This window comes from Bombina bombina, chromosome 1 (assembly GCF_027579735.1).
Source record: "Bombina bombina isolate aBomBom1 chromosome 1, aBomBom1.pri, whole genome shotgun sequence".
Lineage (NCBI taxonomy): Eukaryota > Metazoa > Chordata > Amphibia > Anura > Bombinatoridae > Bombina > Bombina bombina.
Genome location: NC_069499.1, coordinates 822,744,518 through 822,756,881, shown reverse-complemented (window position 1 = coordinate 822,756,881; position 12,364 = coordinate 822,744,518). Strand labels below are relative to the sequence as shown.

The window sequence follows — 12,364 nt, the reverse complement described above, 5'->3', positions numbered from 1 at the left end:
TATGTCAATGAATGCATTGACAAAAATAATATTAAAGTGAAAGTAAATCCTAGCATTTTACAAGTGCTAGGATTTACTATTGAAACACATAAAGGGCACTTTCATTCATGAAGTAGAAGATACTTCATGTAGAAAGCTCCTTTATTTGATTCAACTGATTGCCGCTCTTAGTTACTACAGCAGAGCATGGCTAAAAAAAAATTTGGCAAAGAGGTGACGTTTTCACCTCTTAGCCAATAGCAGTGCGGTAAATCTGGCTCCCATGGGCGCCAAGCCGGATTTACAGCACGGCTATTGGCTATGAGGTGAAAACGTCACCTCTTAGCCAAAAAAAAATAATTCACACCACTCTCTCCCTTTTCTCAGCCAAACTATTATACACACATCATCTATCTCTAGCTAAATATCTCTCTCTATGTATCATATACATCTATAAAAGAGATCAATAAATCTATAAATGTCAGATAGGTGGCTTATATAAATGTTACTTAAAGGGACATGAAAACCCACATTTTTCTTTCATGATTCAGATAGAGGATACAATTTTAAACAACTTTCCTTCTATTATTTAATTTGCTTCCTTCTCTTGTTGTCCTTTGCTGAAATGTTTATCTAGGCAAGCTCAGGAGGAGAGAGGAAGAGAGAAAGAGAGATGGTGATTTGCTCACCTATTAGTTCAGTTAGAAACCATTAGTACATTGCTTCTCCTTCAACAAATGATACAAATTAGGTAATAGAAGTAAATTAGAAAGTTGTTTAAAATAGTATTCTCTATCTGAATTATGAAAGAACAAAATTGGGTTTCATGTCCCTTTAAGCTAACCAATTGCATAATGTAACAGAAAAAGTTGTTCTCTTGGTATTCTAGGTAGGCTCAAACTGATTTCTAGACTGTTAAAAACTGCCTATTAACTCAGTACATTTTGACAGTTTTTTACAGTTAGACAGTGTTAGTTCATGTGTGTCATATAGATGCGAATTGTGCTCACTCCCATGGAGTAATTTAAGAGTCAACACTGGTTGGTAAAAATGCATGCTTGTCAAAAGAACTAAAATAAGGGGGAAGTCTGTAGAGGCTTAGATACAAGGTAATTACAGAGGTAAAAAGTGTATTTATATAACAGTGTTGGTTATGCAAAATTGGGAAGTGGGTAATAAACTGATTATCTATCTTTTTAAAACAATTAAAATTCTGGGAGTAGACTTTCCCTTTAAGACCAGTCAGAACATTTGATATATTAGATTATAGATCCATATATAAAAATCAAAAACATTAGGAGTCAAATGTAAAATTTTAGCAGCCGTGGCTTCCAAGGATTTTTGTTACACCCCATTTAATGCCTCTGATCTTCCATATAAAACATTAAACAAAGGAAAAAGAGGGAAAACAAGAGACTTGCACAGTGCATAAAAGTAAATGACTAACTGAACATAAACTGCATGGCTTTGCCACGTAAATCATACTTATGGTAAGTGCATATATGAATGGTTACCCTGAAGCAGCAAATATGAAAAATAAAAAGCAAAAATACCTTGCACAAAAACATAGCTTTTGGCTAACAAAGGCTATAGGCAAAGAATACATCAGAAAAATGCCTACTCGCCAGAGCTAAATGAAATACTTACACAAACTGCCCATCTCGTTGTTGTGTTAAGATCAACGCACAAGGCTCTCTGCGTCCAAATTTCACTTCATGTCCCTTTTCAAGGCATAGTCAAGGAATATACATTTATAAAAAAAAAACACAGGGGAAAAAAAAATTGTTTAGGAAACAGCTGTAGAACAATGATAGCTTGCAGTGAAACAGTCCTTCTCCTTCTTTCCGGCATATACTGCTCATTTGTTCAGAAAGTCAAAGTTATTTATTTTTAGTTCAATCTCACTTATCCTAATAAAAAGTTTTTAAATGGACAGTGTACTAACAAATGTGTCCCCCGCATTAAGGTCTTCCAAAGCATGGTATTAAAGGGACATTAACCCCAACATTTTCCTTTCATGATTTAGGTACAACATACAATTTTAAAACAACTTTCCAGGTTATTTCTATTATCAAATTTGCTTCATTCGCTTGGTATCATTTGTTGAAGGTGCAGCAATGCACTACTGGTTTCTAACTGGGTGAGCCAATGACAATCAGAATATATATCCAGCCACTAATCAGCAGCTAGAACCTAGGTTGTTCTTTGCTGCTCCTAAGCTTACCTAGATGAAGCTTTCAGAAAAGGATAACAAGAGAAGGAAAAAATAAATAGAAGTAAATTGGAAAAGTTGTTTAAAATTGTATTCTCTGTCTAAATCATAAATGTCTAATTACTGTCGCTTTAAATGTATAGGAAATAGTTCCTTCATGTTAATTTCTTTATGTGAAATACGTGTTGTTTTTTTTATTAAAACCATCACTTAGGACATGCCCATAACAATTGTCTGAGTCTGCATGTATTAAAGGGACATGAAACCCAAAAACTTTCTTTCATGATTCAGACAAAGAATACATTTTTAAACAATTTTTCAATTTACTATTATTTAATGTGCTTCCTTTTTCGTGTTATCCTTTGCTGAAAGGTTTATCTAGGTAAGCTTAGGAGCAGCAAAGAACCTAGGTTCTAGCTGCTGATTGGTGGCTTCAGATACATAATGGTCATTGGCTCACCCATCTGTACAGTTAGAAACCAGTAGTGCATTGCTGCTCCTTCAACAAATGATACCAAGAGAATGAAACAAATTGGATAAAAGAAGTAAATTAGAACGTTGTTTAAAATGATATGTTCTACCTAATTCATGAAAAAAAAATATGTTTGGGTTTCATGTCCCTTTAATGTTGGGTATTGAAATGCTTATTAATCAGTCCTATTTTCTACAATTTACAAGGCTTTTATACAGAGAAAACATTTGTTTTCAATGTATGTGGAGATACAGGCAAATGTAGCTATTTCAAATAACAAATAAAATAAAAAAGTAGCTGTTTGCAAACAAATACTCTCCAGCAGGTAAAATGAACCCTTGTGAGTACAATGCCCCTTTAAAACTTATTTAGGGCTGTTCATCTAGATATGGAATGGGTGCAGGCCACTCTTCCTATCGCTCATCACTGTGTCTGTAACTATAAATTTGATCTTATGATAATCAATTAGTGATTATGTACCCCTCTATTGTATCCTATTATTTAATCTTAGCCTGGTCCTCCTTAAAATGTACCCATTTAGATAGCTCACATAAATTAATCATCCCCCTATTTGAACTTTAATAGTTATGCACATTTATGGATAAGAGGCTCATTTTCGTTATTGACTCCCAGAGCAATTCACAACCCTATCTGTTAGGGAATGTACATATGACACATAGAATCCCATTGAGATTACCAATTATGGAATTGAGGTGTAGCTTCATATACAACATTTACTCTGGGGTTATGTCTCCTTTACAGGTATATTCATGGCTTTATACTATTGTTGTACTCCCACTGAATTATATATTAGCAGCTGCCAAAGTCTGGGGGTGGCTTTGTATCCAATTGTGTCTTTAGCCTTCTGTTCCCCTATTACTGTTGTTAATTAGAATACGTTGAAAGCCCAAAAGTGGCAATGTTATCATATTAATGGTCCATGAGTGACCTCCTATGGTGGCATCAGTTCTCCTCCTTTATATCCTACAAACTTATTGGGGGGCCATGAGTGTCCCCTTGTGGCATAGGAGGAATTCACATTTGTCAAAATCTTTATTCCTTAGACACCTATAACAGTTTACATGTACTTATTTTATTTCCTTTGTCTATGCATGTACCCTGAATACTTATACCATCGTATTGTTATGTTTATTGGATTCTCAATAAAGCTTTTGGGGAAAAAAAAAAAATTATTGCCACCAACTAAGTATACCTTGAAAGAAAATAAACACAAATGCTAAAGCTTGGACAGGAACAAGATAATACATTTTAACCTCTTAAGGACATATGACGGAATTTTTCCGTCATAAAACAATTGAGCAAACTGAAAGCTGTGTCCTTAAAGGGTTAAACAAGAAAACCTTTTATTAGGCAGATGCAAACTCTGGAAATTACAGTTTACAACAACCTTGATATTTAAAAAAAAAAAAAAAAAATACAAGTGAAACAAACTTTAGCTGGTTTTCTATATAATCTGGTTGTCTCTAGATTTTTTTTTTTGTTTTTTTGCAGTTTTAATAATCCATATAAATGTAAACTGTTAAAATAAGGGCAGATTTTTTTTTAGTAAAAATAATTTACAAAAATTGTTAGACACAACAGGAAGACAGTATTGGAAATTAATAGGAAACCAAAAAGATTAACAGTTTTATAGAAGGATGTGGTAATCATGTTTCTCTTTTTTTAATGCTGCAGAATATATAAAAACAGAAACACAAAACAGAATAATGGAAACTATATATATCAATGTAATCGTCTAAAGATTAAAATGGTAAAATATTTGATTAGCAAAGAAACTTTTGTGGTGTGGGCACGTGTGTTGCTTTCACAACAAAACCTTTCTACAATTCCCTCGCTACTAACAACTGCACTGTCTAACCCTGACTATCGATAACGCCAACTTTAGTAGATAATTTGCAGAATCTAATACCATTTTATACATTAATAGAAGACAAACTGATGCCAAAACAACATTTAGAAAGCTTAAAAATCTCACAATTCTCTCATTGGTTCAGATATCTACAACTTGGACATTTTGTTGACACGCATAAGCTAAAGAATCTGATACTTAGAGACCTTACACCACTTGATAAATGATGCACTCTTAATCCCCCTCCTCCACATATCATCTCTTTACATTACTCGCTTCTTATCACCCCCTCTGACATAATGAGCACAAGGAACTACCATACACACTAACAGAGCAAGAATGGTTTACTATCTTCCTAAAAACTTCAAAATCAGCACATTCATCTAATCTCCTAGAGACCAACTATAAATTTCTCCTCAGGTGGTATCTTACCCCACACAGATTGAAATATATATTTCCAGAAGCTTCCGACCATTGACTTGATCCCCGACCACCTTAACCCTAATACTCTGCTTAGCCACATGAGATAAACCCTCTTCTCCTCACTTTGCTGAAGTACAAGTGAGCTATACACCTATAACTGAGTTAAAATTAATGTAAATTTTGATGATAAAGTGTCCGGTTTTTAAAAATTCAATTAAAAACAGGGGCACTTTAATTCATCAAAATTTACATTTCACTAGTGTTGTGAAAATACTTATCTTTTAATCTTGACAGCCGCTGCATCGCTTCCTCCGCCTGTCGCAAAGCCTCTTCCTGGGTCTAAAATGAGGAATCCGGCTTCCTCCAATCACGGCGTTGAATCAGACACTGATTCCCCCGGGGTAGAAGCCGTGATTGGAGGATGACCGATCCGTCATTTCTGACGTAGGAAGAGGCTTGTGATGACCAGGGGAAGCTGGAGCAGCTGTCAAGATTAAAAGGTAAGTATTTTCACAACACAAGTGAAAGGTAAATTTTGATTAATTAAGGTGCCCCTGTTTTTAATCGAATTTTTAAAACCGGGCACTTTATCATCAAAATTTACATTCACTTTAAGAGTCATCTTTACTATGTAATGTACAATGAATTTAACAGTCAAAGATTATGAACAAATGATTTAATCTGAATAGATTTCAATGTTATATATCCTAGTTTCTATATGTGATGTAATTTTTATAATAGCTGTCTTTATGGTCTTACTGTCTATCACTTGTATTATCCGCTGAGAGCCTATATAGTGGTTTTATTATGGAAACTAGTTTCCTTATGATGTTATTTCTGTGTACTGTAGAGAGGAAAGAACAACCTTATTTTTATTTTAAAACTCTGGTCAGGTAGAGTTTATAAAGGAGTATGAGTTTCTGGAAAGTATATTAACGTGTGTGTGTGTGTGTATGTATGTATATGTATATATATATATATATATATATATATATATATTTATATTATGGGGACATAGTCTTTTTTTAACCTCTTGTCTGCCATGAAAATAAACATTTGGTGTTTTGTGTATGTGTTTAAACGATACAGTGTGTACAGTTCGATATTTAGTGGTGTGTGCAAATGTATTTTTTTATTGGTTTAGTAATAAGAGCCTTTTCAGTCTCCTGTTTTAAATTTGCCAATATTATTAAATGATCTGAAGTCCATTATGGTTAAAGGGGCAGTAAAGTCAAAATTAAAGGGACAGTCTACTTGATTTTTTTTTTTTTAAACACCAGCTTTATTACCCATTCCACACCTTTGCATAATTTTGAATATTTGCATCTGCAAAATGGGACAGTTTGGAGAGGGGATGGGACCAAGTGTAAACAACAATATCTTGTGTCATTAAAGTGAATGTCAAGTTTGATGAACCAGTGCCCGGTTTTTTAAAATCCTATTAAAACAGGGGCACTTTCATTCATCAAAATTAACATTTCACTTGTTTTGTTAAAATACTTACCTTTTAATCTTGAAAGCCGCTCCAGCGATTCCCCCTCCTGCCGCTCGTCACTTCATACGTCTGCAATGACAAATACGGCATCCTCCAAACATGCTCCCCCCACCAGGGGAATCATTGTCTGAGGCAACGCCGTGATTGGAGGAAGCCGAATTCGTAATTTTTGACATATGAAGAGGCTTGTGACGGGCGGGGGAAGCGCTGGAGTGGCTTTCAAGATTAAAAAGGTAAGTATTTTAAGAAAACAAGTTAAATGTAAAGTTTGATGAATGAAACTGCCCCTGTTTTTAATAGGGTTTTTAAAAACCGGGCACTGATTCAACAAATTTGACAGTCAGTCAATAGATAGATGAATGCTAAAGGTAGATTTATATCATTTTAAAATTTTGTATGCACCGTACTTGCTGAAAGATATTACAGTACTATAATCAGAAATGTAATAATTGTTGTTTTAAATAATTATAGACCATTTCTTTTTGTATTTTAGAACACAAAAATCAAACAAGACACAGGCAGAAAAGATTGCGACTTACATGCAGGGAAAATAGTATTTTTTTTTTAAATATTAAAACGTTTAGATTTGAGAATGTTTGGATTTTAGAATTCCAAATTTGGTGATTTGTAACAGTACTTTTATATTTAGGTTTTTGTTTGTCTACATTAGGTTTACCTATATTTAATATTTTGAACTTGGCTGGTTAGCATCACTTCAAAAAGGACATTAGACACCTGCTGCTTTTGTTTAATATTGTCATTTCCCCATGCTTCCTTGAAAGATCAAAAAGCAAACTGTGTAATCTGCAAATTATATAGCTAATTTAGGCAATTTGCAGCATTTTAAAACCCCAGGTTACAGATTTTGCATTTTTGCCTTTTAAGGGTCATTGGAGAAACCACAATTCTTACACACACAAAAAAGATTTCCTCTGGCAGTACAATTGTATTTGATATTTCTTGGAAGAATAAAGTTGTGTCCAAACACATGGAAATACGAAATAAAGTTATTAAATAAATTAAACTTGTAAGTATAATTAAATATGCTTGTTAAAGTATATATTGTTTTATCACAACTGTGTCCTAAATTATGTGTTCTCATTGAGGGTATACTGCTATGTCAACATTTTCTTAGAAAACTAATATCTATACATTTTTCCCTTGTATGTGGGTACATGACTTGCAACTGCGTTTTGGATTCCTTTTAAAATATTTATAAAAGTAAAAATTAAACTTTAATGGGTCAGAGAATGCAATTTTAACTCCTTAACGATCAGCAACGTACCCTGTTGCTTTTTCAATAGCACGGTCTTGCCACCTACGGGAAGAAGGGGGGGTCCTAATAGCGCAATCTTGTCACTCGAGTCCTAAACTATTATAAACAGAAAATCCCTTAATGACCAGCAACGTACAGGTTACGTAGTGGTAGTTAAGTGGTTAAGAGACTTTTCAGTTAGCTTTATTATCAACAGTAAGGTAACAAAGATCAACGCTGCTGGATGATCTCCTTGTTCGGTATAATACCAAGAGAGGTTAGCCGTCTTCATGCCATCACACGTGCGGAAGTATCAGTCTCTACAATGATGATGTCAATAGCCATGCCGGACTAAACACTCCACCCCCACTCCAGAATACACCAACCGTGTCGCCACTCAGCTCCAGACAAAATACCCAGTGGCAATAAAAGCTTCAACATTCTTTATTGAAAATTCTCATGAGAATACACGTCTCAAACATATTTCGTATGTATATATACTGCACTTCCTCAATCTCATTGACCCTTACTATGGCAACTCCCTAGCTCATGCTTGATAGAGAAAAAAAGACCCTCCCGTCTAGGTCCTATCTGCCAATCACAATCCGCACTTCCGCATTATTACAGCAAACAGTTTAAACATCTTAAAGTGGCAGATCCATAATTAATAAATATTTTCACTATAACAACCTCAATATACAGTTTATTTTTACATTTACATTTTTTTTTTTAGATTTAGTGTATTTTAAAACTGCAATTACTAGTTTCAGAGTACTACAACTGTATACTTCTTTTATTCAATCTTTTATTAAAGAGAATTTTCAACATAAATGTGTCATGGTCTATGTTGTATATCATTTAGGCAAGAAGTTACTACTGCTGGTTAAGATATTAAAGTCACATTGTCCTTTGGCAAGTCCATACAAGATGCTGTGGCATGAAATCAAACTGCATGTAGATAAGGTCAATTCACTGTACAGGGTTTGTAAAATCCATGAGGTATGACAACACCGCTTACTACTTATATATTTGAATGCCAAGATAAAAAAAGAAAAACTGACTATTTATGATGACTATTGTAATGCATCTAAGTATTGTGCAATTCTTATGCACCGCTTGCTTCTGTTTACATATGTGGTTTCTTATACAGCCTGTTAGAGCAATCGTTTTATTTAAAAGGGCCATTAAACCCAAAAATTTTCTTTCACAATTCAGATAGAGAATACAATTTTAAACAACATTCCAATTTACTTCTATTATCTAATTTGCGGCAATCTTTAGATATCCTTTGTTAAAGAAATAGCAATGCACATTGGTGAGCCAATCACATGAGGCATCTATGTGCAGCTACCAATCAGAAGCTACTGAGCCTATCTAGATATGCTTTTCAGGAAAGAATATCAAGAAAATGAAGCAAATTAGATAATTGAAGTAAATTAGAAAGTTGTTTAAAATAGTATTCTCTATCTAAATCATGAAAGAAAAAAAAATTGGGTTCTCACTTTTTCTTTACTCTTGTATGTCACATAACAATCTCTTACACTGATGTAATGTGGAGCATTAATAGCTATCCTTTAGTGAGAGGGATTATGGGCCCTGCTGGGTATATGTAACTATGCTTTAAGCATAGCACCTCTTGCTGCACGTTAGTTTTTCACAGATAATTGTCTGGCCAGCAACACAGCTGCTTGTTTTATTGCACTACATAAAATATTATGTGTCACATAAGCAAATTTACTTCACATATATGTGAGAATGCTCACCATTAGCATATTGAAATATAGGATTAGCACTCATATTTATATACACAAGTTTACTGAACTATTCTATATACACATTTATTAATTGACACTATTGATATTGTTTTGAATGATTGCCATGACTACGGTTTTGGCGCACTTTTTCCCCTCACTGGGAGGGGCCTATATTGTTTAAAATAGACTCCTGGGTTTTGTGTTTGCTTGTCTGAGGAAGGGGAGTGTGTCCCCCGAAACATCACGCTTTTGAATTAAAGTACACTTGAAAAGACCAATGAGTGCCTTCTCCTACTTGTTACATTTTAAATATATATATATATATATATATACACACATATATATACATACACACACACATACATACACTAATGTTAATATACTTTCCAGAAACTCATACTCCTTTATAAACTCTACCTGACCAGAGTTTTAGAATAAGAATAAGGTTGTTCTTTCCTCTCTACAGTGAACAGAAAGTACGTCATATGGAAACTTGTTTCCATAATAAATCAAACTGCATGTAGATAATGTCAATTCACTGTACAGGGTTTGTATATATATATATATATATATATATATATATATATATATATATATATATATATATATATATATATATATATATATATATATATATATATATATATATATATTTTTGCATATTTTGCTACTGATATCTATTATCTACCTAATACGAGCAACAGGCGGATTCAAAGACTCTAGTCCTGAGGCTATAAAATATATCTCCACACAAAACTGTATCTCTGTTCAGTTGTTTAAAGGGACAGTCTAGTCAAAATTAAACTTTCATGACTCAGATAGAGCATGTGATTTTAAACAACTTTTCAAATGACATTTATTTTATACATTCTCTTGGTATTCTTTGATGCAAGGCATACCTAGGTAGGCTCAGGAGCAGCAATGCATTGCTGATAGCTAGCCGCTAACTGGTAGCTGCACATATATGCCTCTTGTTATTGGCATTAAACCATTAAAAATGTTATGTTAAAATATTTGATTATCAGAAGTAAAACAAGATTGCGGCATAATTTCATTATTTATTTTGTGCACTTGCCCTGTAACTTTACACCTTAATGGCCAACGTTGTACCCTGTACGACGTTGATCGTTATGCCCTTCAGGACCAGCGACGTACCCTGGGCTTCTCTCTGCCGCGATCTCGAACAAAAATAGCAAGATTGCGCTATTTCTGCATGCCCCACAAGTGGGGCACTGCAGAAATTGAGTTGCAGAGTTGTCGATGCAGAGACATCGGCCAGCTATGGTGCCATTCGTTGGTGGGTGGGAGGAGTAGCAGGGAGGTGGGTGGGCGGCCCATCGCTGCAGGGACTTCCTGTTCCTGCTGTGCGCGCAGTACATCTGGAGCGCACAGGGGGCCGATGCGCGTGCTCGCAAAAGCTGCATTGATGAGGCTGAGGGAGGGAGAGGGAAGGAGAGAAATTATTTTTTTTAAAGGGATCGGGGAGGGGGGCAGCTACACTACAGAAAATGACAGCTGCCAGTACCCAAGATGGTGGAATATAGGTAGGGGGGGAGATCAGGAAGGTTGGGGCTGAGAAGGGGGATCCATCACTGCAAAATATATATATATATATATATATATATTTTGTACTTATTATTTTAGTACTTAAGATGGCGGTGACAATTGTGAGGTGGGGTGGGAAGAGAGCTGTTTGAGGGGGGTCAGGAAGGAATCAGGGGTTGGGATATATCAGGTGGGAGGCTGATTTCTAAACTAAAGCTAAAATTAACCCCTACAAGATACCTAATTAACCCCTTCACTGCTGGGCATAATACAAGGGTTTTGCACAGCGGCATTTAGCAGCCTTCTAATTACCAAAAAGCACAAAGGGGATCCCAGAGAAGCATTTACAACCATTTGTGCCATGACTGCACTAACTGTTTGTAAATAATTTCAGTGAGAAAACTAAAATTGTGAAAAATTTTACTTTTTTTTTTTTTTATTTGATCGGTTTGCGTTGAAATGGTGGCATGAAATATATCAAAATGGGCCTAGATCAATACTTGGGGTTGTCTACAACACTACAGCTAAAATTAACCCTACAAACTCCCTAATTAACCCCGTCACTGCTGGGCATAATACACGTGTGGTGCGCAGCGGCATTTAGCGGCCCAATTATCAAAAAGCAACGCCAAAGCCATATAAGTCTGTTATTTCAGAACAAAGGGGATCCCAGAGAAGCACTTACAACCATTTGTGCCATATTTGCACAAGCTGTTTGTAAAAAATTTCAGTGAGAAACCTTAAGTTTGTGAAAAAGTTTTTAAAAAAAGTGAACTATTTATTTTTATTTGATCGCATTTGGCAGTGAAATGGTGGCATGAAATATACCAAAATGGGCCTAGATCAATACTTTGGGTTGTCTACTAAAAAAATTATATACATGTGAAGGGATATTAAGGGATTCCTGACAGATAGTGTAACTATTGCTAATTTTGAAGAAAAAAAAATGGTTTAGAAATAGCAAAGTGTTACTTGTACTTACCTATAACTTGAAGAAAAAAAAAGAGCAAAGAACATGTAAACATTGGGTATTTCTAAAGTCAGGACAAAATTTTCAAACTATTTAGCATGGGTGTTTTTTGATTGGCTGTAGATATGTAACAGATTTTGGGGGTCGTTAGAAAAAGTGTGTTTTTTTACATTTTTTCATCAAATTTTATATTTTATTTTTATAATAAATTATAAGATATGATGAAAATAATGGTATCTTTAGAAAGTCCATTTAAGGGCGAGAAAAACAGTATATAATATGTGTGGGTACAGTAAATAAGAGGAAAATTACAGCTAAACACAAACCACAGACATGTAAAAATAGCCCTGGTCCTTAAGGGAAGGAAATTGAAAAATGGCCTTGTCCTT

The 12,364-nt window shown here is 34.6% G+C and overlaps 1 protein-coding gene across 2 annotated transcripts in view; it reads right to left on the bottom strand.

Moving 5' to 3' along the window:
* Window positions 1–12,364, bottom strand: part of OCRL (OCRL inositol polyphosphate-5-phosphatase) — a 353,818-nt gene that overhangs the window by 336,013 nt on the left and 5,441 nt on the right. For both annotated transcript variants that reach the window (XM_053699401.1, XM_053699402.1), the window contains exon 2: window positions 1,627–1,700. In XM_053699401.1, coding sequence (XP_053555376.1) covers window positions 1,627–1,700 — 74 coding nt within the window. The remainder of the gene's footprint in view (window positions 1–1,626; window positions 1,701–12,364) is intronic.